General features: G+C 55.8%; 1 protein-coding gene across 2 annotated transcripts; it reads left to right on the forward strand.

Annotated features, from left to right (window-relative positions):
• Positions 1–3,414: 3,414 nt before the first annotated feature.
• On the forward strand, positions 3,415–23,770 carry BCL6 (BCL6 transcription repressor). Of its 2 annotated transcripts, none has more exons than XM_074190664.1 (10): positions 3,415–3,481; positions 13,017–13,055; positions 13,697–13,868; positions 14,004–14,225; positions 14,841–15,797; positions 16,128–16,312; positions 17,726–17,893; positions 19,413–19,543; positions 19,653–19,790; positions 22,540–23,770. In XM_074190664.1, the coding sequence occupies exons 3-10, from the start codon at positions 13,708–13,710 to the stop codon at positions 22,681–22,683; spliced, it is 2,106 nt and encodes a 701-aa protein (XP_074046765.1). In that variant the 5' UTR covers positions 3,415–3,481; positions 13,017–13,055; positions 13,697–13,707; the 3' UTR covers positions 22,684–23,770. The 2 variants fall into 2 exon arrangements, with proteins under 2 accessions (XP_074046765.1, XP_074046766.1); XM_074190665.1 differs by lacking the exon at positions 3,415–3,481 and adding an exon at positions 10,349–12,807.
• Positions 23,771–26,192: the final 2,422 nt, after the last annotated feature.

The following is a 26,192-nucleotide window of genomic DNA, read 5'->3' on the forward strand; positions in this document are numbered from 1 at the left end:
CCTTCCCGGGCCAGGCCCCGGGAGGGGGGCGTGCCCCTGGGGGCGGGGGCGCAGACCCGCCCCGCCCCCCGCCCCCCAGCCCCAGCCCTCTGCTTCAGCCCCTGAACAGCTCCTTCCTTCCAGGAGCCTGAAATAAACAAGTCCCTGCGCTCTGCCAGTGGAAAACTACCGGCGCTGGCCCCGGCCCCGGCCCCGGCCCCGGCCCCGGCCCCGGCCCCGGCCCCGGCCGGGCTCCCGGGCCCCCCCGACGCTCCTCTGGCGGCCCCCGGCTCCCGGGCCCCCCCAGGATCCCCGGCCCCCCCCGGCTCCCGGGCCCCCCCAGGATCCCCGGCCCCCCCCGGCTCCCGGGCCCCCCCAGGCTCCCGGGCCCCCCCAGGCTCCCGGGCCCCCCCCGGCTCCCCGCCCCCCCGCTCCCCGGCCCCCCGCTCCCCGGCCCCCCCCATTCCTCGCCCCCCCGGCTCCCGGGCCCCCCCAGGCTCCTCGCCCCCTCCCGGCTGCCCGGGCCCCCCCAGGATCCCCGGCCCCCCCCGGCTCCCGGCCCCCCCCATTCCTCGCCCCCCCCGGCTCCCGGGCCCCCCCAGGCTCCTCGGCCCCCCCAGGCTCCCCGGCCCCCCCCGGCTGCCCGGCCCCCCCAGGCTCCCCGGTCCCGGCTTCCACAGGCTTCGGCGCGGTCCGGTGTGCGGGAGGCGAGGCCGGCGGCCGGGGCGCCCCGAGCCGGCCAGGCCCCGGCGGGCGGCCCTTCCTCGCCGGCCCCCCAGGCCCCGGCCCCGCTCTACTCGCGCCTCCGCGGAGGTGTCCCCTCGCGCATTTCCCTTTAATAAAGAAGTCTGGGAAGTTGGGGAAAGGGGTGGGAGGGTTTGTGCAGAGCCTGGGCCAGACACGCGCACACGCGCGCGCGCGCACACGCACACACAGACACACACACACAGACATAGACACACAGACACACACTGACACACACACACACACTGACACAGACACACACACACACAGACACACTCACAGACACACACTGACACACACACTGACACAGACACACACACAGACACACTGACACAGACACACACAGACACACTGACACAGACACACACACACAGACACACTCACTGACAGACACACACACTGACACAGACACACACCGACACAGACACACACAGACACAGACACACACAGACACACTCACCGACACAGACACACAGACACACAGACACACGCACACCCCGACAGGCTCCCAGGAGCCCCGATCCCGCCGGAGCCGCCCCCCCGCGCTGTCTGGCGTCTGCGCAGCTCGCGGCCCCGAGCCTGGCCTTCCAAGTGGCCGCAAAGCACAGCCCGGAATACGGGGGGGGGGGGGGTCCGCTCCTCCAGCACCCCGGGAGGCAGGGCTCGTCCCCGGGGGCACCCAGGCCGAGATGCGAGCATTACAGAATGTGGGAGAGCCAGGGGCCCCACTGGCCGACTGCCCCCCCATAACCCCGTGGGTCTTCTTCCTCGAAATCACAAGGGCACAGATTTGGGACGCTTCCCCCTGGGGTGCTCTGCGCGGGGGGCGGGGGGTGTCGGACAGCTGAGAGGGCCAGGCCTGGGCACATCCGCCAGGCAGGCAGGAGCCGGCAGTGGCAGCTCTGCCGGGCTTGCCCCTTCTGTTTGGGTGACGGGGGGCGGTCGGGGGCAGGGGGCCGCTTTGCCTTCAGTGGCTGGCCCGGGGGGGGGGGGCTGCAGGTGAGGCGCTGGCCTTTGCCTTAAATAGCTGCACCCTTAGGAGCAGCCCATGGCCACTTGTACGAGGGTTTCCATTTACCGGCAGCTGCGAGCAGGGCTCCAGCTTCTCGGCGGTTCTATTTTGGGCCTCAGGGCTAAGCGCACACTGTCCCCCTCCCAGGCTGAGCAGGTGACCCAGATGCCCAGGTGCCGTCGGACAGCCCTTCGGGCCTGCCCCCCGCTGCCAGGCGCTCGCCCTGCCCGGCTCTCAGTGCTCTCAGAAGCGGGCAGAGGCGGCGGGGGGCGGCGGAGGGCGTCCCGGAGGGGCTCGCCGGGCCCGGGGGTGGGGCCCGGGGGCAGGGGCTCGGACAGCCTTCGGGGCTGCTGGCCTCAGGCCGGGGTTCGGCCCCGCGGGTCTCGGCCCGCTGCGTTGGCCGGGCGGCTCTGGGGTCGCTGCCCGCATGTTACTCGACTCTTCCTCCCTTTCTTGCCTTTAAAAGTGCCAATTCTCACGTCGCGCCCCCCCCCCCCCCCCCCACGGAGGGCCAAGGACAGATTGAATAAATCAAAACAGAAAGACAGGCGGACGCGGCTCCGGGGGGCCCGGGGCCCGGGCCGCTTCTCCGGCGGGCCACCGCCGTCCGCCCGAGGGCTGGGGCGACCTGCGCCCCCTCCCCCGAGCTGCCGCCCTCCGGGTGTCCCTGAACTTGGGGGGCGGGGGCCCGAGTGGAAGTGCGGCCGTCCGGGCTCTGGCTCTGCTCGGCAGCGCCCCCGTGGGGCCGAGCGCAGGCAGGCAAGGGAGGCGAGATGCGGGGGCCCTGCCGGAGTTTGGGGGGTCCCCGGGGGGCCGCAGCGGGGTGCGCGGTGCGGGGGAGACGCAGCCCCTAAGCAAGGCCCCCCGAGTGCCCGCGGCGGCCAAGGGGCCCGGAGCAGAGGCGGGGGGCCCCGGGGGGCAGATGTGGGGTCCCCGCCGCCAGGTGTGCACATGTGTCTCTGGGGCCCGGGGCTCCGGGGACATGGACTCAGGGGGGCCCGTCGGGGGGCAGGGGTCCGCTGTTCGGGGCCCGGACCCTGGGCTTGTGCCTCCGCTGCCCGCGTGGAGCCCCCCGGCTGGGCGCCCCGGGGGGGGCAGGGCCCGGAGCCCCTGGCGGGGCGGTGGGGGGCCCTGTGTGCCCCCCGGTTCTGCGGGCCCCGGGAGCCGCTCTGCGGCGGCGGGGGCGCCCCGGGCCGGGGACCGAGCCCGCGAAGGCGCCCCTCGCCCTCGGCCCCCCACTTGCAGCCCGGGCCGCCCGCGACCCCCGAGACGCGCTCCTGGGGGGGGTCCCGGGGCGCCCCGGGCCCGCAGCGCGCCCCTCCGAGGCCGGCCCCGGCGGCCCCGGGCTCAGGATTCCAGAGGCCGGGCCGCGCGGCGGGGAAGCGCCGACGTCACGGGGGAGGGGCCCACGTGACCGCGGCCCCGCGGGCGCTACCATCCGCGGCCGGCGGCGGGGGGGGCCGCCGCCCGACCCCCGGGAGCCCCGGCCGCGGCCGGCCCGGGGGGGCGGGCGGCGGCCCGGGGCGGGCGCGGCGGGCGCGGGGCGCGCGGGCGGCGGCGCCGGCGGGGCGGCGCGGCGGGGGCCCGGGGCGGCGGGGGGCGGGCGGCGGCGCGCGGGCCTCCCCCGCGGCGCGGCGGTGGTAGAGTCGGCAGCTCAAATTCCGAGAATTGGGCTCTGTTGATTCTTAGAACTGGGGTTCTTAGAAGTGGTGATGCAAGGAGTTTCTAGGAAAGCCCGGAGACCAGGTGATTACCGCCGCCGCCGCCGCCGCCGCTCCGCCGCCGGGCCCTGCCCGCCCGCGCCCCGCGCCCCGCGCCCCGCCGCCGCCGCCGGCAACTTTGCGGCCGCCGCGGCCCGGCGCACACGCGCGGCCCGGCCCCCGCCGGCCGCCCGGGGAGCGCGGCCCCGGCCCGGCCCGGCCCGGCCCGGCCCCCGCCGCCGCCGCCGGCGCTCCGGAGCCGGCCCGGCCCGCGGCCCCGGCCTCCCCTCCCCCCGCCCGGGGCCGGCCCGGCGCGGCGGGGGCGCGCGGGGGGGCGCGGGCCGGGCCGGGGGGCGCGCGCGGGCGGGACGGGCCTGGCGGGGCGCCCTCCCCGGGCCGGCGGCGCCCGCTGCCCCGCAGGCCCGCGCTCCCCCGCCGCCGCCGCCCGGGCCCGGGCCCCGCGCGCCCCGCGGCCGGCGCGGCGCGTCCCGGCTCCCGGGCGCCGGGGCGGCCCCGGGGAGGGCGCGGGGCCCGGGCGCCCCAAAAGTTTTCCCGCGGCGCGTTCGGGGAGGGCCCCGGCTTCTCCCCGCGGGGGGGCTGCACCTGCAGGGCGTCCGGGGGGGGGAGGTCGCGGCAGCGGGCGGGGGGCGGCGGGGCCGGCTGTCAGTGAGCACCCTGGGTGTGATTGTGACTGTGCGGACTGTTGTTGTGATCGCGGCGCCTGGGCTCGTGGAGATGCCGCGGGCCGGCCCGGGCCCGACCCGGAGCTCCCGGGGCCCCCGGACCGCAGCGGGGCCCCGGGCGGCGCGAGCGCCGCGGCCGCCACCTGTGGCCGCCGAGCCCCGGGGCTGCCCCCGGCCCCCTCCCCCGTGCTCTCGGGTCTCTGCGGGAAACGTGGCCCCGCTCGTGTTCGGCGGCTCCGGCTCGGCCCGGCCTGGCTGTCAGGCCCCGCGGAGGAGCCGGCCGCGTCCGTCCGCCCGCCCGTCCGTCCGTCCGCCTGTCTGGCCGTGCTTCTGTGGCACACACACACGCACACACACACGCGCGCTCTCTGTCTCTCTCGCTGTCTCTGTCTCTCACACCCAAACACACTGTCACACGCACGCTCGCACTATTTCTCACTCTCTGTCTCTCTTTTTCTATCTGTCTCTCCTCTCTCAGTCTCTCTCTCTGTCTGTCTTTCCTGTCTGCGTCTCTCCTGTCTCTCTGTGTGTCTGGCTCTCTCTGTCTGTCTTTCTTCTATCTGTCTCTCCTGTTTCTCTGTCTGTCTGTCTGCCAGCCTTCAGTCTCAGTCTCTCTCTGTCTCTCTCTCTCTCTCTCTCTCTCTCTCTCTCTCTCTCTCTCTCTCTCTCTCCTCTCCGATGGTGGGTCCTTCTGGACCGGAGCACGGAGCACGGCCGGGGCTCCCGGGCTGCCGGCGGTGGAGGGGGGAGCCCGGGCGCAGCGGCTGGAAATGGAGCTCGGATTGCGAAAAGTGGCCGGAGCCGGCGGCTCGGGGCCATCTCGGGGCTCTTCCCCTCCGAGCCGAAGGGCAGGAGGGGGCGCTGGGGGAGGTCGGGGCCGGAGCCCGGGGCTGGGGCTGGCTGCGTGCTTGGGCGGCGGCGGCCGTGGCGCGCGTGCGGGGCGCAGCTCCTGCCTTCTCCCGACAGTTTCGCACCCCCTCCTCTCCCCCTCCCTGCGCCCCAAGGAAGCCGATTTCCTCTTGGAGGGCTTTTCCACTGAGTTTCTGGTCGGGGCAGGGCGGCCGGCTCCCTGGAACCCCAGAGAAACGTCGGGCATGTGGGCTGGCCCTGGTTCATGTCAACAAACGCTCTTAGGCCGCCTGGAAAGTGGGGCGCCGGGGCCGGCCAGAGGGAAGCAGCAGGGGCCGGCGGAGCCCCGGCTTCCGAGCCCTCGTGGCTCCCCCGACTTCTGCCCCCCCCAGGGGAAAGCCCCGGCCAGCTGGGGGCCCGAGACCGCCTGCCTGCTCGGGGTTCGGGCCGGGAGGAGGAGGGAGGGGAGACAGGTTCAGAGGGGTGCAGACGGACTAGGGATCGAGCCCTTAGCCGGAGGCCGCCGGAACCCGACTCCGTGCGGGTGGGAAAGGTGCCCCCTTTCTCCCCTCCCCCAAGCCACTTATAAATAGAAGGTTCCGACGTCCCATTGGGAAGAGTTGGGCTGCAGCAGCCCCGGGGGAGGGGGATCTGCCTCGATATCCCCCGGAGCAGCCGCGAGCGGCGGGGGGGGGGGGGTGTGTGTGGAATTGTCAGGCTCCCAGCTTGGTCTCGGGGCCCCCAGGGCACAGAGGCGCGTCTCTCCCTCTCCCCAACTTGCACATCCCCCTGTCCCAAAGGCAGAGGAGAGTGGGCCTGGGGAGGCTGCAGGGCAGAAAGAGGAGGGATCAAGGGAGGGTCAAGGTTGTGACCCCCCGGGCTGATTCCCCCCCTTGCAGACTTCCAGTCATTCGGTTGAGTAAGGGACTGGCCAGAGTCGATGTCAAAACCCTTCCTTCCTGCCTTCCTGCCTTCCTTCCTGCCTTCCTTCCTTCCTTCCTTCCTTCCTTCCTTCCTTCCTTCCTTCCTTCCTTCCTTCCTTCCTTCCTTCCTTCCTTCCTTCCTTCCTTCCCTCCTTCCTTCTCCCACTTTCCCCTTCATCTCTCTCTCTCTCTCTCTCTCTCTCTCTCTCTCTCTCTCTCTCACACACACACACACACACACACACACACACACACACACACACACACATACACACAAACACACACAAACACACCGAAGTTTGTTGTGAAAACTTAGCGGTTTGGGGCCCAGGATTTGGAGCAGCAGCGCCCTCCTCTGACGGGCCCTTGCAGCCCCTGTCCTTAGTCCTGGGAACTGGAGTAAAGGAAAGTGTTTTTGTTGGAGGCATTGTGAAATGAATACGCCTTGGAAGTTGTTTTTAAAGGGGAAAAAGGAGTGAAACTCATTCTGCCCCAGTCTTCCCGCGGAGGGTCTGCCGAGGTGGAAGCTAAGTAGTTCCAGGCTTTGGGAGGAGAGGAGGAGATGGCAGGGCTGTTCCCTCCTTGGGGGAGTGGGAGAGCTTGGCAGGGTTCCCCTTCCCCTCCTCCAGTGGACCTTCTCATTTCTAGTCTCTCCCTCGGACCAAGATACTGCTGTCAGTTTGCTACTGGACTGTAATTATGATTGGTGGAAAAAGGAGAGGTTTCACGCGCGCACACACACACACCACACACACACACACACACACACACACACACACACGCCTCCTCTTTCCCCCCTCCCCAATAGCTGGCAGGACCAGATGGGTAAAGTAGCTGGTTGCTCAGTTTGGGCCATGGTTTTGCTTGTGAAAAGACTTGGGGCCAAAGTTGTTGGAGGCGTGTCTGTTTTCTGGTTCTGAGTAACAGGTGGGAAGGAAGGTTTTGTGATCCATGAGGGTGTTCCCTTGGAGATCTTGTAGGAGAAAGGAGCTATTTGATGAAAGGGCCCGGCTGTCCGCATCCTGTACACCAATCTCCTAGAATCTGGGGACTGTCACATTGCCTTCCCCGTGAACTGCACTGCTTCTTGCCTGCCCCTCCCTAGTGGACAGTCCACCGTGAAAGTTCTCTCTTCCCCACCCCCTTTCCTTTCCTATCCATAGGACCAAATGTGAAGCAAGATGATGGGGGCAGTGGGGATCCGGGTGCCGTGCTTTGGGGGTGGGCATCCGCGGTCTGTTGGAATTCTCTCAGTAAGCCTGGGTGCAAGTCACTGAATTGTCGGCACCTTAGAATGAACTACAGCTGAGATCCATCTTGGCTTTTTCAAACAAAACATCCTCTCCCTCTCCCCTTCCAAATGTACCCACCCGGCTAGTCCTGCTTCAGAAACAACCCACCTCCCCCCGAACTCCTCACGCTCCACGGTTCTAGCTCTTTAAAGGCTCAATCAGTATAGTACCTGGGCCTTGATTCCCCCCTTACACACCACCTCTTCCCCTCCCCCACGCCACCCCCATAGAGACACTTTAGGCTTGTCTCTGTCTGCCATCTAGTGGTGAGGAAGAGTTGATGTCCACCTAACTCATCTCGAGGAACTCAGGAATGGGAGTCGGCAGGAGAAAGATCTCTTGAGAACCGGGGTATCCCAGTGAATAAAAAGCTTGCACTTCTGTTAGAGATTCTCGAGTAGAAGAGATACCAGCAAATGAGATGTGTGAATGGCTAAAATAATCACACGGTGAGGGGCTCCCTCCTTCCTCAATCCCTTCGAGCTGCCAAAAGACTTGGCATAGCCATCAGTTTGTTCAGTTGCAATTGAAACTTTCGGATGGAAGGGGTCGAGTCCGGTTTCCTTCTGTTTTGCAGAGGAAGAAACTGAGACCTCGAGAGGAAATTGTCTTGTCCAAGGTCACACAGGTAGTAGGTATTTGGACCTCAGTCCTCCTCAAATGGGAGGCACCTTCTAAGTTTTGAAACTCTTCATTTACCCTTGGGGGGGGGAGGGGTTGTGATGAAAGGTTTTAGGAATATTCTAAAAATGAGATTAATAATGTGAGGAAACTGCCAGGAAAGAGACAGTCATGAAATAAGTGAAGATATTGGGCCCGGCTCCTTCCATTTCTATGGGAGGGGATGACGATAGGGATGCCATTTATATGGCTCCTGCTACCGGATGGACATTGAACATAGCTTTTGCTCATTTGACACCTACATTTAGGGCCCCAAATCCTGCCTCCTACGGAAGGGAAGAAGAGTGCAGGATCCTTTCCTTTTGGATGTTTCTCTAGGACATCCAACCAACCGTCTCTTGTTTTGGTTCCTCACTAGTCATCCTCTGTTTTGGACACTGCAGCTAGATAAGACAGAAAACGCATTTTAGAGCCTACCAAGGGGGAAAAGATTTACGCGTTTATTTGGAAACTACTTCCAGGTCCACAAAACCGCCTCCGTCTTTCTAATGTTGACTGTTCTCGAGGTGGTTGGCTAGGCATCAGCCACGTCTAGACACTTAGTACCTCACCCCGGGTTCGAGACCGGTCCGCTCGGCAGGACCGCCTGGCCGAGCCGGAGTGCCAAATCCACGGGGTCGGTTCTCAGAGACGAGCCCAGGGAGCGGCTAGTGGAGGCTTCTTGTTGGAGGAGAAATGCTCTGGTTTTTCTATTTGGAAATTAAGCCGTGGACACTTTGGGAGCCCTGGCAAGGTCGACTCATCACTTTCCTAGTGCAACGCCTGATTTCCATCTTCATTCATATGAACAATAAAAGCATGTTGGCAAGCTTCTGTTCAAAAAGGCACTTTAATGGGGCGGGGGTTCCGATTGGTGCGCCTCATCTTTTTTTTAAATTTTTTTTTATTTTAATACAGGAGGCAGAATAACTAGAAGGGAAACCTGCCCCGGCGGCGCCGGCCAAGTCCGAGCCTGCCTGGGCTGTGTAGCCTAAGAGGAGGTGCCTCCATTAGGTGCCTTTGAGGGGGGCCCTGGCTCCTCCAGTCCTCGGGTCCAGAGGCTGCCGTGGAAGCCCAGCTCTCATGTTTATGCCATTTCCTCCAAGCTTGCAGCAACCACCCAGAGCCCCAGGGGCGGCAGGGAGGCAGGACCAGGGGCCCTGGGGGGAGGCGGGGGACTGGGTCTCCAGAGGGCACCCCAGAGCTTCCCCCTCCCCCTCCCCAAACAAAACGAGGGTGCCATGGTACTCGGACCCCTGGCAATAGCCAAGTCTCTTGGAGAAGTCGGCGGCTGCCCTGTGGACGGGCCAGGGTCCGAGGACTCTGCCCTCCTTGGGCGGTGCCCCAGAGAGGATGGAGCTGCTCCAGGAGTTGTTTGCATTAAGCCTCCCCCTTCTAAAGCGGGGACCCCCGAAATCCACCTCGGAAATCCCATCTGCTTCGGCGCATGCGGGATTCTTTCCTAAAAACGCCAGGAGACGCCAGACCCGAAGCTGGCCCTGCTCCCACCCAGACTGAGAAGTCGGGTCGGGGTGCCAGGGGGAGGGGGCGCTGGAGGGCCAAGAGCGGCCCCGGTGGGCAGAAGGGAAGCCACCCTGGAACCTCCGCCTCCCGAGCTCTTGCGCCCCTCCTGCCCTTCCCTGGTCCTCCCACCGCCAGAGCTCAGGCTTCTTCAGCCCCCCTTCTCCCTCCCCAGGCTCCTCGGGGGGGGGGGATTTCAGGGGGAGCCTCTTGGTCTGAGCAGCTGAGGGGCCCCACGGGCGGATTCCGGGGACCCCGCGGGGAGCTTGGGGCAATCTGTTAAGGCGTTGCCGCCGTGTCCCCCGATTCGCGGGGGGGGGGGGGCTGGTTGGTCATGACTTTGCAAAGTTTGCAGTGGGCAGCCCGAGGAGTGGGGGGAAGGGGGCAGGAGGAGGGGAGGGGGGACAGTGGCAGAGGGGAGAGGAGTGGGCTCCGGGAGCTGCCTCTACCCAAGGCGGTGCTGGAAAGAGTCTTGCCCTTCGCGGCTCCTGGTCCCGGCCTGCGGGGATGGATGGACGGCTCCTCCGGGGACGACCCTCCTGGGCCGGGGAGCCCGCGAGTGGCGGAGCCGGGCCTCGGCCCCAGACTGGCCGGACGCCAGCCCCGGGGCTGCCCCTGGAGCCGGGGGGGGGGGGGAGGTCCAGGATTTCGGGGAAGTCAGCCTGGGAGATGCCCACAGCCCACGCAGCTGCAGCCGACAACAGCCTCGGTGCCCGGGGAGCGGCTCCGGGGCGCCCCGCGGGGCCCCCCGCCCGGGGCCGCCGCCTCCTTCTCAGCGCTGCTCGGACCCGGATCCCGCGGGGCCCCGGCCAGGTCATTCTCCACCCCCTCCCCAGACAGACAGAATCCAGGGAAGCCTCGGGGCTGCCGGGGGCGAAACCCTTCGTGGGAAGCGGCTGCTTCGCCCTTTGGAAGGAGCGTCCAGCCAGCCGCTGGCGGAGGGCCAGCCTCGACCTCTCGGGGGGCTAGCGGGGGAGGGGGAGATCCAGAGACACAGAGACAGAGAGTCGGAGGGAGAGAGGGACAGAGACAGAGACAGACAGGGACAGAGGGACAGAAACCAGGGAGCCAGAGGGCAGCCGCTGCTGAGCCCCACTGCCCTCTGCCCACCACCCATTGCCCGCCAGCTTAGCCAGCTTAGCCGGCTTAGCCAGCTTCAGGACTTAACCGGGGCTACTTCCTGGAAAGTGACTTTTGTTGGGCACTAGAAGGGGGGGTTCCCCGAAATCCGCCTGGCTTCGATCGACTCCATTCCGGGAAGGAGCAGGCTGTGACATTCCCCTCGCTGCGCCCCCCCCCCCCTCCCCTGCTTGACGTGGTAAAATAGGGAGGTCAAAATAATGCAGGGCAAGTTGGGTCCTGGGGCAGATCAGCCGGGGGTGGCCACCCGGCAGCTCCGGGATGGGGGAGGTGACTGGCAGCCAGGTGCTGTGGCCTGAGGAGAGCTAGGGAAGGGCTGGCATCTTCCAGGTACCCAGAGGAGGGGGCTTTGCGTTGAATCGGGGGAGACTGAGTTCTGGGAGTGGCCATTGATGTCCTTCTTGGAGGTATTCCTTCCCCTTCCCCAAAAGAAGGGGGTGGAAGAATGAGATATCCTCAGGGCATGAAGTTCAAAGAGGGGCTTTGGGTACCAAAAGGAACTGAAGGAGAATCCCTAAAAACCCCCCACTTGGTACCCTAGAAAAACCGGAGAGGAAGGAGGTGTGTGTGTTGGGGGGGCGCCATGGAGAGCCTGGAAGGGGTGAGTTTTACTCTTTCTCTGACCTTGTCCCTCTCTATAGTATTGCCTTCAGGCACCCCCTCCCCCCAGCTGGACCTGCCTTGGAAGTTCTGACTCAGGAGAGCTGAGTCTTGGGTAGCCACTAAGTAATCCCCCCATTCCTGAGCTTCCTAGACCTCTAGCAAAAGACTGACAGCCTCTAACAATTATGTGTGTGTGTGGTCATTGCAGAACCTTACTTTGGGAACATTTTCCAGTCTGGAAAAACCCCCTTGATGAGTGGCTTCTTGGTGGGTAGGGAGGGAGAGACCAAAAAATAGAGACTTCACCCAGGGAAAGCCGGCTTTACCATTTCTTAAAAGCAGAGACTAACCTGCTACTTTGGGGTCTCCTCTAGTCGGAACAGAATTCATATAGAAAAATTCAATGAGTAAATAGAGCCCTGCAATTAGAACTTACTTGATGTGTGTTTCTGTAGGAAATTGCCAGAGCTAGCTGTTGCCACCCTGGGAGGAGATGTGAGAGAGCAGAGGGTTAAATGTGAATTTTTCTTTCATGCTTTTCTGGCCTCTATCCTTTAACCCCTTTTACCCACACTATGAAATTGGGAGAGATGGCAGAGTTGCCTTTGGAGCATCCAGAGAATTGAAATACCAGGGTTTGGAGGCTCCAAAGGAAAGAGCTTCTCCACTTTCCCTTGGTAGCCAGGCTACTGGGGAAGATGCCATATCATTTGGGTTTTCTATCGCTGATTTAAAAAACCTTCTGATCCTGATTCTACCGTTCATCAACTCCCTGAAGGCAAAGAGGGGAAGGGTCTGTGTGACTCTGGCCAAGTCATTTAACTTGCTTAGGGCTCAGTCTCCTCATCTATGAAATGAGGGGAGTGTGATGGGATGACCTCTGACACCCCTTCTAGTACTGGCTGTGTTGTGTCTATGATGCCTTCCAGTTCTAATGTTCTGTGACATTTCAAAGAGGAATTTAATTAAACTGGCATGTTGAATATAACCCATAAGCCGACTTTATTAATCTAGAAGGTTCTAGTGCCCAGCAGAGGCACAGTAAGAATACAATTGCCAGTTACTTCTTTCCTTCCCTTGATCTCCTGCTGTCTCTGATTTTAAAACTACCCTTTGAAAAGGACCATTATGTACCTACCAGGCAAGGGAGAAAACCTCTCTCAGCAGGAGGGGGCTCTGTTCTCCCCTAGTCTAATCTAGAGTTGCCCCCAGTGGGGGGCAAGAGTTGGCAGTCCATAACCTGATGCTTTGTAGGCAACTATTTAGACCAGACTGGGAAGAAAAAGAAAGAGGTAGTTGATACTATGCGACTGGAGAGACTGTAGCTGTCCTGGAAACTTGAGAAGATGTGGGGGGGAGAGTTTGGTTTTTTTTCTTAAAATCTTTAAAGTCTTGAGTCCTATAAGCGTATCCATATGTCAGAAACAGAACACTGGAGAATGAACCCAGACATTCAAGTTTGGGTGCTAGTCACATCTAACCGTCTGACCCGCCTACTTCTGGGCCTCTGTTGCCTCATCTGCAAAATGGACATCAGCCATACTCGCCTTGCTTTCCCACACTTGATGGTTCTAAGGATCAGATGATAATAGAATTGTGATTGTGCTTTCAAGCTGAGCCGCCTGCTTCCTAGCCTCCATTTATAAGTCACTATTGGATGCTTCCCACTTCTTCGCTCCACAAGGACCCTCATTCAGTGGGGTAAGAAAACATCCTGACATGCCTACTGGTATGGTTTCAGAGAAGACACTGGAGAATCTACCTAGCTTTAGTGTGGAAAGCTCCCCCAGCCAGAATCTGCTTGTCTGTCTATGCCTAAAGCTAAAAACGGCTATTCTTACATAAGACTGTACTGGATGATTAGCAGGCATGAATCAATTTCCCTTTTTTTCTTTCCCTCTTTCCTGCAGGTTTTAAAAGAAGTCTTGACCTGTGAATTGAGGCTTTGGGTAGGTAAACTGGATTTCTCACCGTTAAAATTTTATGGACAGAAGGTTTCCCTAGCCTTGCTCAATATGCACACCCACATCAGCCTACCGTGGGCTAGTGGGGCTTCAGTTCAATATTCGTTGTACTGATGGGTAAATGATTCTCCCTGAAGTGAGGAGATTTCCTCCCTCTTGTCTCCTTTCCCAACTTTGGGTTTTCCCAGCAGTTAGAAATTGCATGTGAATGGATATTTACTAGTCCAGGATGGTCATAGCTTAAGAAATGACTCTTGGGACCTAAGTTCAAGAGGCATAGGGGAAGGACCAAGGCATGTTGGGTAGATTGTAAAGGATTTCTGGGAAGACATGGAACAAGAGTCCCATGGGATCCACAGGCCTGAATAGAAAGCAATCTACATTATCGGGGCTGTGCCCATGTTGATGAAATCATGGCTCCATCTAAGAGTTCCAGTATAAATGAGTTAGGACTCAGGAACAACACAGGAAAAGGGGGGGGGGAGTAAAAAAACCTCAGGCCAAGGGAGGGACCCAGGGTCAGAGCTCTACACACCTCAGCATGTACCCCATTTCTTGAGTGAACTGTGCCCCCTTGTGGCAGCTGGGGTGGTGATGTCCATTCATCACCTGTCCCCTGGTTTCAGGTGGAGACAAGATGGCCTCGCCGGCAGACAGCTGTATCCAGTTCACCCGCCATGCCAGCGATGTCCTCCTCAACCTGAATCGCCTGCGGAGCCGAGATATCCTGACAGATGTGGTCATCGTGGTGAACCGGGAGCAGTTTCGGGCCCACAAGACTGTTCTCATGGCCTGCAGGTGAGAGGGGCAGGAGCTGGGGCCCCAGGGCCACATTATCAAGCACCGGGCAGATGGTCTGGCAATGTCACAGTGGCATCCGCCTTGCCACCCTGGAGTGCTGAGCATTACATTTTTTGATCCTTGTTTTGACAGTGGCCTGTTCTATAGCATCTTTACTGACCAGCTGAAATGCAATCTGAATGTGATCAACCTTGACCCTGAAATCAACCCCGAGGGCTTCTGCATCCTTCTGGACTTCATGTACACATCTCGCCTAAATCTCCGCGAGGGGAACATCATGGCAGTGATGGCCACTGCCATGTATCTGCAGATGGAGCATGTTGTAGACACGTGCAGAAAGTTCATCAAGGCCAGGTGAGTCTCCTCATTTCTCCTGTAGCCGGAACACTAGATAAGAGAGGGACCCATTCCTTGACATCTGCTGTTTGGCTCCAGGGCTTTCTGAAGACCACTGGGGAGATGGGGCATGGATGAACAGAGGGTGATGTTGGCTCCTCCTCCCTAGGCTCCCAGAAGTACTCGCTTTGGGTTGGAGGAAGTAGATTGTACCCATTTCTTGGGATCCTCAGGGAGCAGAATGCTGAATGGGGAGGGTTGGGAGCCTTCCAAAGGATCCATAGTTAAGACCCCTTCTACTTGGAGCAGACCATATCCTCTGGTCAGGCAGACACCTACAAGGATTTTAGGAACCCTTCAGATGGCCTAGAGGTCAATGTGCCCCCAATTACTGCTTTCTCAGGGCAGCCTCACAGCCATCCAGGGGGTATTAGAGCTAGGAGGAGCCCCAGAGATCAGCTAGCCAGATGAAGCTCATTTAAATGACTTGCCTAAATTCACCCAGTTAGTTAAGGGAAGCATCAGAGCAAGAACCAAGCCATTTGGTTTAAATATAGATTTGGAAGAAAAGAATCCAACTGAGCATTTTCTCCTGGGGGACGGGATGGTCTCCCTTTCTTTTATCTTAAACAGTGAAGCTGAGATGGTGTCTGCTGTCAAACCTCCTCGGGATGAGTATCTGGCTGGCCGGATGCTGCTGCCCCAAGAAGTCATGGCGTATCGCAGCCGCGAAGTGGCTGAGAGCAGCGGTCCCCTGCGGAACGGTCCACTCTGTGATGGACGAGCCTTCGCTCCCGGCCTGTACAATGGCTTGACCGCGTCACCGGCCTCTTATCCGGTGTATGGGCACCTCCCAGTGAATAGCTTCTTTGATGAGGAACTGAGAGATGTCAGAATGCCCATGGCTGACCTACCCAGGGCCAACCCGTATCCCAAAGAGCGGGTGCCCTCCTGTGATAACCCCCGGCCCCTCCCTACAGATTATAATATGTGCCATGCCAGCATCTACTCCCCTAAAGAGGCTACTCCAGAGGAGGTGCGGAGTGAAGTACACTACAGCGTGACTGAGGTGGGCCCCAAACTGGCCGCCCCTTCTGCCCGGAACAACTCCTACTTTGCCTGTGAAAAGCCTGGCAAGGAAGAGGAGAGGACCTCCTCTGAGGATGAGATCAGCCTCCACTTCGAGCCCCCCAATGCACCACTTAACCGCAAGGGCCTGGTGAGCCCCCAGAGTCCCCAGAAGTCAGACTGCCAGCCCAACTCGCCCACAGAGTCCAGTAGCAGCAAAAACGCCTGCATCTTACAAGGGGCTGGTTCGCCCCCGGCCAAGAGTCCGACCGACCCCAAGGCTTGCAACTGGAAGAAGTATAAATTCATTGTCCTGAATTCCCTCAACCAGAACACCAAGCCAGATGGGGCTGAGCAGACTGAGTTGGGCCGTCTCTCCCCTCGAGCTTACGTCCCCACATCCACCTGCCAGCAGCCCTTGGAACCGGAAAATATTAATATCCGATCTCCAACCAAGCTGAGCGTGAGCGCGGAGGACTCGGCCATATCACAGGCCAGCAGGCTCAACAACCTCGTCACCAGGTGAGCTCGCAGGGTGCTCTCTGGAAGCCAGGGTGGGTCTTCATGATGGCCAGTGGTCCAGGATCTTGAATAGTTAATGACTGGGACTGCCCTATTGGGTTCAAGCCTCAAGACCCTGAGCTCATTCAGCTGTTAAGAGGGTCAGAACTGGAGGGTGTAGACTTTGAGCATTCCCAGTTAGTTGGGTGTCCGTACTGGTCCACTATGGGTAAGGACCTTGGGCTGCTGAAATATCAGCCCCATCCCCAGCCTCAGGCAAAGAGCTTCCCTGCTCTCAGGCCCAGCTTCGAGGAACCCCAGCTTATTGAGCCTTCCCTCCTCTCCCCTCAGGTCCCTGGCCGGCTCTCCCCGGAGCAGCACAGAGGGACACTCTCCACTCTATCTGTCCTCATCCAAGTGTCGCTCCTGTGGCTCCCAGTCCCCCCAGCATTCGGAGATGTGCCTTCATGCCACAGGCACCACCTTCCCCGAAGAGATGGGGGAGACCCAGTCTGAGTACTCGGACTCCAGCTGTGGTGAGTTCCCAGGTCATGGGCCCTCCCAGCCCCTCTCCTCTGCTTCTGGCCTTAGCAGGAGTAATGCCCTTTCTTCCTCCTCCTTCTCCTCCTCCCCCTCCCTTTCCCCCTCCTCTTCCTTCCTCTTTTGCTCCCCATCCTGCTCCTCCTCCTCCTTGGCATTCTCCTCTTTCTTCTTTCCTTTCTCTTCTTCCTTATCCTCCTCCTCCAGTGCATTTGTCTCATATTTCTAGTTTGGGGCGGGTGCTTGATGGGAGTTTTCCTGGCTTTTCTGAAGACAAGGGCAGGCCTATGAGATCATGAGGGTCACTGTAATCACCCCAAGAAGGCCACCCAGAGCCTTTACACCTGCTGGGTCACAAGATGAGAGCAGTAGAGCCGTGTCCAACATCCAGGGTCATCGTTCACATCCCTTCTCTAGGCAACATAGATAAATGGCCGTTTCTGAGCCTGATCCAGACCACGAGGACAGTGCAGAATTTGGCCAATCATAGCCCACCCATTCACCCTCCTCTGGTTGTATACAACAAGGCAGCCCGTGTTTAGTGATAGAGAGAGAGGTCATCTTGGCACCTGCCCCCCACTCCCCATGAACCCAATAGGGCCAGGAGGAGGCAGTGAATTCCTGAGTTGAAAGATTCTTCTCCTTTTGCCCTATTTCTTACTCTGCTTCTGCTATATAATATTGGATCAAGTACATCCTTCTTGGCTTCAATAGAGACCTTGGATAGAGACTGTGTGGTACAGTGGATGGAGAGGCCCTTGAACCAGGAAGACCTGGGTCCAAGTTTCCCTTCTGGTACATATGGGCTGTATGATCCTGGTCAAGTCACTTAACATCTCAGTGTCCCAGAGAGTTAGCTGAGAAGCTGCTGACCTGCACTGGTAAAGGGAGTTTCCTCCTGAGGGAAAGTCCTAATGCCACCAGCATCCCTGTCCACTTCCTATCCTTTAAAGTCACTTGTACAGCATTGGATTTGATCTGTCCTTGAGGTCAGATGTTGTTGTCCTCCTTTGACAGATGAGGAAAATGAGGCACAAGGAGGTTAAATGTCTACATACCTCTGTGTGTGTGTGTGTGTGACCACTGTGCCTTTAAAAGCATCACCATCTAGGACAGACTAAATCATTGGGCTGGCAGAAGGGAGGAGGCTATTTCATCAACTGGGGCAGTTTTGGAGCTGGGGGGGGGATCTAGGAAGAGTTGATTGCTGCCTGTCACCCCCTCTTCTGTTTTTGTCTCCTATCATTAACCCTGATTCTCTCATGCCCTCTGAATCCAGTTCAAGGCTCTGGTTTTTCTAGGATTGCTTGGAGTGTGGGGGAGGGGAGTAGCTGGCTGGATCTCTGGGGGGTCCCCATACCCTTCCTCCTCATGCTGACCCTGTTCCCACCTTTCCCCATCCTCCACAGAAAATGGAGCTTTCTTCTGTAATGAGTGTGACTGCCGCTTCTCAGAGGAGGCGTCCCTCAAGAGACACACCCTGCAGACACACAGTGACAAGCCTTACAAATGTGACCGCTGCCAGGCCTCCTTTCGCTACAAGGGCAACCTCGCCAGCCACAAGACTGTCCACACAGGTATGGCCTGCCCTGGGCAGATCACCACTGCAGCACATGGGGGGTGGGAGGTGCCCAAGAAGCCCAAGACCAAGGGTTCTGAGGGAACTGCTCTGCCTTCTCTCTGGGGCCTTTGCCAATTGAGAAAATTTTTCCTTCCTTCCTTCCTTCCTTCCTTCCTTCCTTCCTTCCTTCCTTCCTTCCTTCCTTCCTTCCTTCCTTCCTTCCTTCCTCCCTCCCTCCCTCCCTCCCTCCTTCCTTCCTTCCCTCCTCTCTCTGTCTCTGTCTCTCTCTCTGTCTGTCTCTCTCTCTGTCTGTCTGTCTGTCTCTCTCTCTCTCTCTCTCTCTCTCTCTCACACACACACACACACACACACACACACACACACACACACACACACACACACACACACACACACACACACACATACTCTTTCCTGTTTCTCCTTTCTTTTCTTTTTTAATGGGAGAGGGTGCTGGCAACCCAGTGCAGTAGGTAGGGTTGGTATTGGACAGATGAAGCAGCTGAGGCACTGGACCTGATATCACTAGCTGGAAGCAGTGCCAAGTTTGGGGTCTGTTATCCTAACCATGTGACCTCTGGGTTTGATTCTGAATCTGGGGATTTGTCCCTCAGAGTCACCTTATTGAGCCAATGAGTAGAGGGCTAACTGATGACCTTCGTGACTAGCCTTCTCTCTCTAGGACTTACTGTTCTTTATCTCAAGTGAGCAGCCCCATGATAAGGCCTCTGGCCTCCTAGGCTAGATACTGCTTAGAGGAAGAGAAGATAGCCTCTTAACCACCCAGGCGCCTAGTCTGAGCTTCTCTATTGTCTTCTTCAAGTAGTCATCATAATGAAGACCAAAGGCAAACACCAAGGAAGCAGATGGGTTTCATGCCCTGATCAGAGGATACCTGGGGTCATTCCTGCCTCTGAAGCTTATAGCCTTGATGACCTTGGCAAATAATTTACCTGCATGGACCTCAGTTTCCTCATCTGTCCATTGAAAGGGCATGAGTCTGATGTCCCTTCCAGCCTGTTGCTCTGATCTCTCTGGGTTTCAGTGTCCACATGAGGGGTATGGACTGGACAGAGTCCCATCTCTGATCCTGTAAATGGAAATGATGTTCACTGTCTCCATCTCAACAGAGTTGGGTGGCTAGACCTTTCTTTATAAATGGAATTCTTCTAGAAAGGGGTGGGGAGGAAGGTCCCTATTTGTAGAAAAGGAGATAACTTATGTAGAGCTCCCTGGAGAAGTGTATCTGTTCTGTAGACATGGTCCCTTTGGAAAGGGTGGTCCTGTGGGGACAAAGGGGGAGGCTAGCCTTCCTAGAGCAACAGATAGGAGCAGTATTCCTAGCTTCTCCCACTGATGGTCTTCCTTTGGATTGTCAGACCTCTGACTCTCCTGTTTCCCCCTCATCCACCTAAACTCAGTGAATATTCTCTGCTATGCTGCCCACTTTTACTGAGTCTGCACGAACCTTTGCTCTGCCCCTTACCATGGGGTCTCCATTTTCTTTCTGGCAACAGGGGAAAAGCCCTATCGGTGTAACATTTGTGGAGCCCAGTTCAACCGGCCAGCCAACCTAAAGACCCACACTCGGATTCACTCTGGAGAGAAGCCCTACAAGTGTGAGACCTGTGGAGCAAGATTCGTCCAGGTGAGTGCAAGGCTCCGTCTGTCTGTCCTGGTGGTGTGATTGGGGGGCGTTGGGGGTAGTGTGGCGCCCTTGTTGACCCTGGCTGACTTCCCTCCTTCCGCCTTGACAGGTGGCCCACCTGCGTGCTCACGTGCTTATCCATACTGGTGAGAAGCCCTACCCGTGTGAAATCTGTGGCACCCGTTTCCGACACCTGCAGACCCTCAAAAGCCACTTGCGCATCCACACGGGAGAAAAACCCTACCATGTAAGTGAACCCTGCTCTTTCTGGGAATGGAGTCTGGGGCAGAGGTAGTGTGGGTTTTGGCTCATCTCAAAGTATATTGTGGAAAGTCTCTTGGATTTGGAGGCAGCGGATCTTGGGCAAGCTTTTGTTTCTTTGTTTGGTTGAGTTTGATTTGATGGGTCTCAGGGTCCCTGTCTATAAAATGGAGGGGCTGCAATGCTGTATGATCTCAAAGGGCCCGCCCAGCTGTTGGCATCTGGGGAAGGGCATTGCCCATGTGAGAGTCCCAAGGAGTCAGGGTTTTGGAATGAGACAAGCAGACATTCAATGGACTATAACCCCCACCCCCCCTGAAGGCAGGGCCCTTGACTCCTTGAATAGCACTTAGTACAGGAGTCCTGATACGTTTTTGTGTTATGGACCCTTCGGGCAGACTGGCAACACCTATGGCACCCTGCCCAAAATGGTTTTAAATGCAAAAAAATGAATAGATGGGATTACAAAGAAAACAAAAAGCTAGAGAAAATAGATGATTTTTTTTCCATCCAAGTTCATGAACTCCCTGAAATTTCTGCAGAAAAGGAGGTCCATAGACTTCAGTTTAAAAGACTTAGGAGGAACTTTTAATACTTGTTGATTAATTAACTCGGAAGGTGACAGAGAAGTTGACCTTCCATGGACATGGTCCATTCAACTCTGGAGTACTCCATAGTCCCCTTTCTGTCCTGATTTGTTTTCATCCAGCCCCTCGTGGGGCTGGTCTTGGAGGGGATCCCGGGTCCTCAAAGGCTAGGGCAGACAAACAATGCTCTTACAGGCTCTATCCAGATGGAAAGACTTGGAGTATGCCCCCCCCCCCAGGGGATCATGCTGTTATCAGAGGACCAGCCTGGCAAAGTGCAGAGATGGTCATTATCAGGGTGGCATAGCAGCCCTAGAACCCATTTGCTAAACCATAGGGAGTCCACAACCTACATTTGTCTGTCAGGGGAGATCTCACAGTTACAAAATCAAGTATGGAAGTGATCTTCTGCCAGAAGTCAAAGGACTCTCCTGAGTTTTAAAGAGAATCTAACAAGTAAAAACTCAGATTCCTCCTTAAAGATTAATACTGACAATTTTGGAAAGAGAGAGTAGTTAGGAGTCAATCATCAAATCAATTATCAAACATTCATTAAATAGCTATTTGTGCAAAGCTCTCTGCTCGGGCCTAGAGATACAAAGCCAAAAGTGACACAATCCCTGACCGTGAGCAACTTACATTTTATCCAAATTTGGTCTTGTTACAGATTCATAAATACACAGGCAAAGGGATGAACCTGAATATCAGTGAATGATATTTGACCTTTTTAAAAAATATCATTGCTCATTTTCCTATGCCATGGACCCCCCACCAGTCCTATAGCATTCTTGTGAATTAGAGTACAATTAGAGAACAAAGCAACTAAACCTGATGCTCTGGTCACATGTGATGGCGTGAATTTTATATACATGTCACCATCTTCTTGCTGAGTTAGTCAACAGTCATCCTAAAGCACGATGAGACCTTTAGTGTCAAGATTGGTCAATGCAGCAATCTAGAAGGGAAGTCTTTTAAATTTCCTTTGCATTACTGTGATCATTGTATAAATTGTTCTATTTCTGCTTTCTTGGGTCTACATCAGTTATACCAATTTTCCCCTGCTTCTTTAAGTCCTTTATCTTCATCATTTCTTATGGCAGAATATTATTCCACTGCATTCATGTCATGATTTTTTCACCCACCCTCACCAATCAGTGGACATTCATACTAAAACTGCAAAATGAATGCACTTAATTTTAAAAATATTTATTTATTCAATAAACATTTAGTAAACACCTATATACAAAGTGGTAAACCACTGGTTCTCAAATGGATGACTTTTTGCAAAAGTGTCTTTGTATTATGATTTTCCATGAGGAATCATGGTTTGTAGAGCATTCAAGCTGGTGACACTAGATGGGGGAACACCAGCTGCCAATGTGACTAGTAGTATCACTCATAGACAGGAAAAGGATAAACAGAGAGATTAATATTCTGATGTCCATCAATCAGAGTGTGTCCTGAATAACGGCTTGTTGATGGACTAGGAACTGATCCCTAGGGGCTTTGCCTTCAGATGGCTAATGTACTGTTCCCCTCCTGCAGAGGTCCTGATCCCAAACTAATTCAGTATATATTATATAGGCAAGGAACAGATCATATAGCAAGAGGTAGGCTGGGATTGTAAAAGAGTGACCAGAACACAGATCCCCTTTCTCATCTTAGCCCAGCTTATGACTTAGAATAAAGGATTTCTCTCTCTTTTTTTTTCTTTTAAGAAATACATTTGAAAGTCTTCCCCTTCTCAACTGACATCAGGGATTACAGAATTTGGGGGTAGCAAATTCCTCAGGAAATGACCTTCTATTGAGACATCTGCCTGGTTCTTCTCTAGACAAATCTTTGTAGAAAATCAGACTCGGGCTCATCATCTATCGTTCTTCAAGTCTCCTGGAAAGCGTTTTCAGGGGGAAGTCCATAGGAAATACCTCCCCAAGTTTCTCAAGAGAGAAAATGAAAGTGTCCCCTAGAATTGACTTTTGGAAAGGCTGTTGTGGGCATCCGAAGGATCCCAGGTTTAGAGCTGGCAGGCCCTTAGAAGTCATTCAATGCAGCTTCCTCATTTTTCCCATGAGGGCATTGAGGCCCAGAGAGGTGAAATAATTCATCCAAGTCTTTTGACTCTCTCCTGTCTGCTTTCCCTTCCAGTGTGAGAAGTGTAACCTGCACTTCCGTCACAAAAGCCAGCTACGGCTTCACCTGCGTCAGAAGCATGGCGCCATCACCAACACCAAGGTTCAGTACCGCGTCTCTGCTGGCGACCTGCCCCCGGAACTTCCCAAGGCCTGCTGAAAGCATTGCCAAGGGACCCCCTCTCTGGAAGTTATCCAAAGGATACTGTAACACTTTACAAATGTTCATCCCATGATGTAGTGCCTCTTCTCATCCATTTGTGCAGATCATAAAGGGGGTTGGCGTTGGGGGGAGGGGGCGGGACAGGGAAGGACAAGGGGGGAAGAAATATGTAAATCCTCCCACTCACCCAGTGAGGTAACTTAAAAACAAACAAAAAGCTCAATCTCCTATGTGTTAGGGAAACTATATCAGTGAAAAATGAAAAGAAAGGTCATTTTACCCATCACCCCATGGGGGAGTGCACAGAAGCTTTGGAATCTGACTTGACTCGTTCTGAAAAATGAGGAATGTATATGTTTTGTGGGAACAGATGTTTCTTTTGTATGTAAATGTGCATTCTTTTAAAGAAGAGAATTCAGTATGTTATAAAAGAGAGGGCTTTAATTTTTTTAACCAAAGGTGAAGGAATATATGGCAGAGTTGTAAATATATATAAATATATATAATAAATATATATAAACCTCAAAAAAGATATATTAAAAATAAAATTGCATTAAAGGCTCGATTTTGTATCTGCGGGCAGACACGGATCTGAGAATCTTTATTGAGATAGAGCCCTTACAAAATATTTTAAGTATTGCATCTGTGTAAGTAAGAAGATATTTTGTCTAAAACGCCTCAGTGTATTTGTATTTTTTTGCAAGTGAAGGTTTACAATTTCCAAAAGTGTGTATTAAAACAAAACACAAAAAAGCTGCAGAAGGAAAAAAAATGCGTCATTTTGTTCTAGTTTTGAGTTTGTATATAATGTACAACGTGTATTCACGGTGCCTTTTTTCCATGGAAGTTTTCAATGTATGGACTAGATGAGCCCCCTTCCTTTTCGAGGCGCAGGCAGACACAGGGACTTGAAGCTGGCACTCACTAAGCTCTCTTTGGGAATGTTTGTCTTATTACATGCTGCGTCACGCTTGCATTCTATAGGTCCTCCGGAGACAGGGTTGGGCTGTGTCTAAACCGCATCACTGCATTGTAAAATATAGCTGTATAAAACCAAGAATAAAACGATGAAACGTGAAGCCTCTTGGTTTGCCAGTGTGTTCCTTTTTTCCTTTGGGGGAGGGTTGGGCCATTTCTAGCATTTCTGGTTCCATTTCATTCTGTGGATTAATGGCAATGTATAGGGTGGGGGCCACCACCTCTGTTGCTTAGAACACACTGTTCATGAGGTCAATGTCAAGCATCAAAACCCCCCAGACCTTCCCAGGGAGCAGTTTCAATGTCTTAGCCAAGTCACCTAAACCTAGCATGTGAATGGCTTGGCATAACCAAACCTACTGATTCGAAGGGAGAGGGATTTTCTTTTCTCTCCCTCTCCTGCCAGTCCTTCTGGTTTTACTTTTCCACAGGGCTCTTCTTTGTTCAGGATGAAACCAGGACATAGACCTGAGCGGGGTGGTGTGGATGAAGTCACAAGGGTTGAAATGAGGAAAGGCCAGAGGGAGGGATGCTTGGGGGAACGTTGAAGGTGGCTTAGAGAGGCATGGCAATATCCCAGGGCCAGAGCTTTCCTGGGTCTGAAGAACTAAGAGCAGAGGAGATTAGAATGGGTCACGTTATTGATCCAACAGGTCTTATCTCCTTCATGTGAGGTAAGGCAATGCATGCTGAGCCTACAAATATAAACAATGAAAAGCAGGTCTGGTCTTGGAAGACCTTGTGTCTTTTTGAGGGATGTAAGGGGAAGATGTTCTTGCTACCTAATTTGAGGAAGGAGAGAAATCAAAGAACAGGAAAGGGGGACACCTGAGCCAAACCTGGAAGGAAGAAGCTTGGGTTTTTTTAAAGACCAACAGAACAAATGAAGGATCTTTTGCTGACCTCCTGAGGTCAAAGGGATCCCTCGCTGACCAGGTCTGTCCAGTTCTTTAGGAAGTACAAGGAAAGATTAGAAGTCCTCTGTGCTTTGGGGAGGAGGGGTAATGGGTATGGTAGCCCATGGGACCAAATTAAAGCTTCAAATGCCTTTTCCTCCTTGCTGCCCCTCCCCTGGTACTTTACCTCAGCTGACTTCTTTCCTTGGAGCCAGCCTTACATGGAGGTGGTATGGGGGAGTGGCCGTGGGGTATGATGTCAGCGGCGACCTGGAGAAGACCAGGCTCCAATCAGGGACAGGAGGAGTTCTTGTTCTTATGGAACCTATATGCCCCAACAAAGGTGCCGAGCCTCTTGGACCCCTTGGATAGTCTGGTGAAGCCTATGGGTCTGTTTTTAAATCATTGAAAGAAATGCCAGTTTTCAGTTAGAGGCTAGTGAAAAGAAACGATTCACATTTAAGTTCATGAAGTCTTTGAAATCTTTTCATGGGCCCCTTGGAAGTCAATTAAAAAACTCTCATTCTACAGGTAAACCTCTTCTCAAGCTGTGGATTTGGGATCAGACAATTGGGTCCATTTATTTTGTGTGACCTTGCTTTGTCATGTCACCTTTATGAGCCTCAGTGTCTTCATCTGTAAAATGTGTGTACTCTAAAGTTCCTAACCTGATTCCAGAGGCTGTGTGGTTCACATTCCATGTTGCAACCCTATGAGGCGGATAGAACAAATATTATTGTCTCATTTTACAGCTGAGCACCTGAGGCCCGGAGAGCCAGTGTGAATTTTCCATGCCCACACAAGCTGGATGTCAGACCCAGTGTTCCTGGCCCCAGTTTTGTTCTTTCTGCAGCTAATAGGTAATCTATTGTGGTGGAAAGAACTCTGGCCTGGGAGCCAGCAAAGCTGACTGATTATTCTGGATCTGCCGGGGATGCTGGATGACCTCTGGCTGCTCCCTCTCCCTCTCTGGGCTTTGGTTTTCTTACCAGCTGGATGAAGGGGTTGGCTTAGATTCTTTCCAAGGTCTCATCCACCCCTCATAGTCCAGGATCCATGATTCAGGCTCTTTTGCAGCTGTCTTCTTACGGGCTTTAAGATAGCTTTAAATCCCAGAATTCACCCAGGATCATAATGGATCAGAGCAGTTTGAACAATTGGAGTCATTGATCCAAGGGCAGGAAGCCCACAGTGCCCCTTGCTCTCTTCCTCTACAGTCATACCCAAAAGAAACCTCCCACCCACCCTGGCAGGGAGGTCTGGGGTCTGCTCAGCCAGGGTTTTAGGAATAACCGCTAGGAACCTGCTGTCAGGGCTGCCATGGCTGCCCACCCAAACCCCCCATCCAGGAAAGATTCTCCACAAGCCACAGCACATCACAGCCTGCCACCCCCAGCACAAAGCTTTTCAGATAGAATTTCATTTGGAAATGACTTCTAAAGGACCAACTTTGCCTGTGACCTACTTCACCTCATTGGCTTTGAAGAGGGAGAAAATGATCTCTTTGGGCCTTTTAGAAAGCTGGCATGCCCAAAGCGAGATGTTAAGGGACCATTATTCTCTGGCCAATATCCTGCCTTGGCTCATTGAAGTATGGTTTGTTGTTTGTTTGCATTCCATTATTACTTGTCT

Source organism: Macrotis lagotis, chromosome 6 (assembly GCF_037893015.1).
Source record: "Macrotis lagotis isolate mMagLag1 chromosome 6, bilby.v1.9.chrom.fasta, whole genome shotgun sequence".
NCBI classification, from domain to species: domain Eukaryota; kingdom Metazoa; phylum Chordata; class Mammalia; order Peramelemorphia; family Peramelidae; genus Macrotis; species Macrotis lagotis.

Excerpts from the sequence above, each read along its gene's own strand:
- BCL6 (XM_074190664.1), top strand. The coding sequence starts at position 13,708 with ATGGCCTCGCCGGCAGACAGCTGTATCCAGTTCACCCGCCATGCCAGC. Across the intron at positions 16,313-17,725 it reads GTACTCGGACTCCAGCTGTG|AAAATGGAGCTTTCTTCTGT; the intron begins GTGAGTTCCCAG and ends CATCCTCCACAG. Across the intron at positions 19,544-19,652 it reads GTGGAGCAAGATTCGTCCAG|GTGGCCCACCTGCGTGCTCA; the intron begins GTGAGTGCAAGG and ends CCGCCTTGACAG.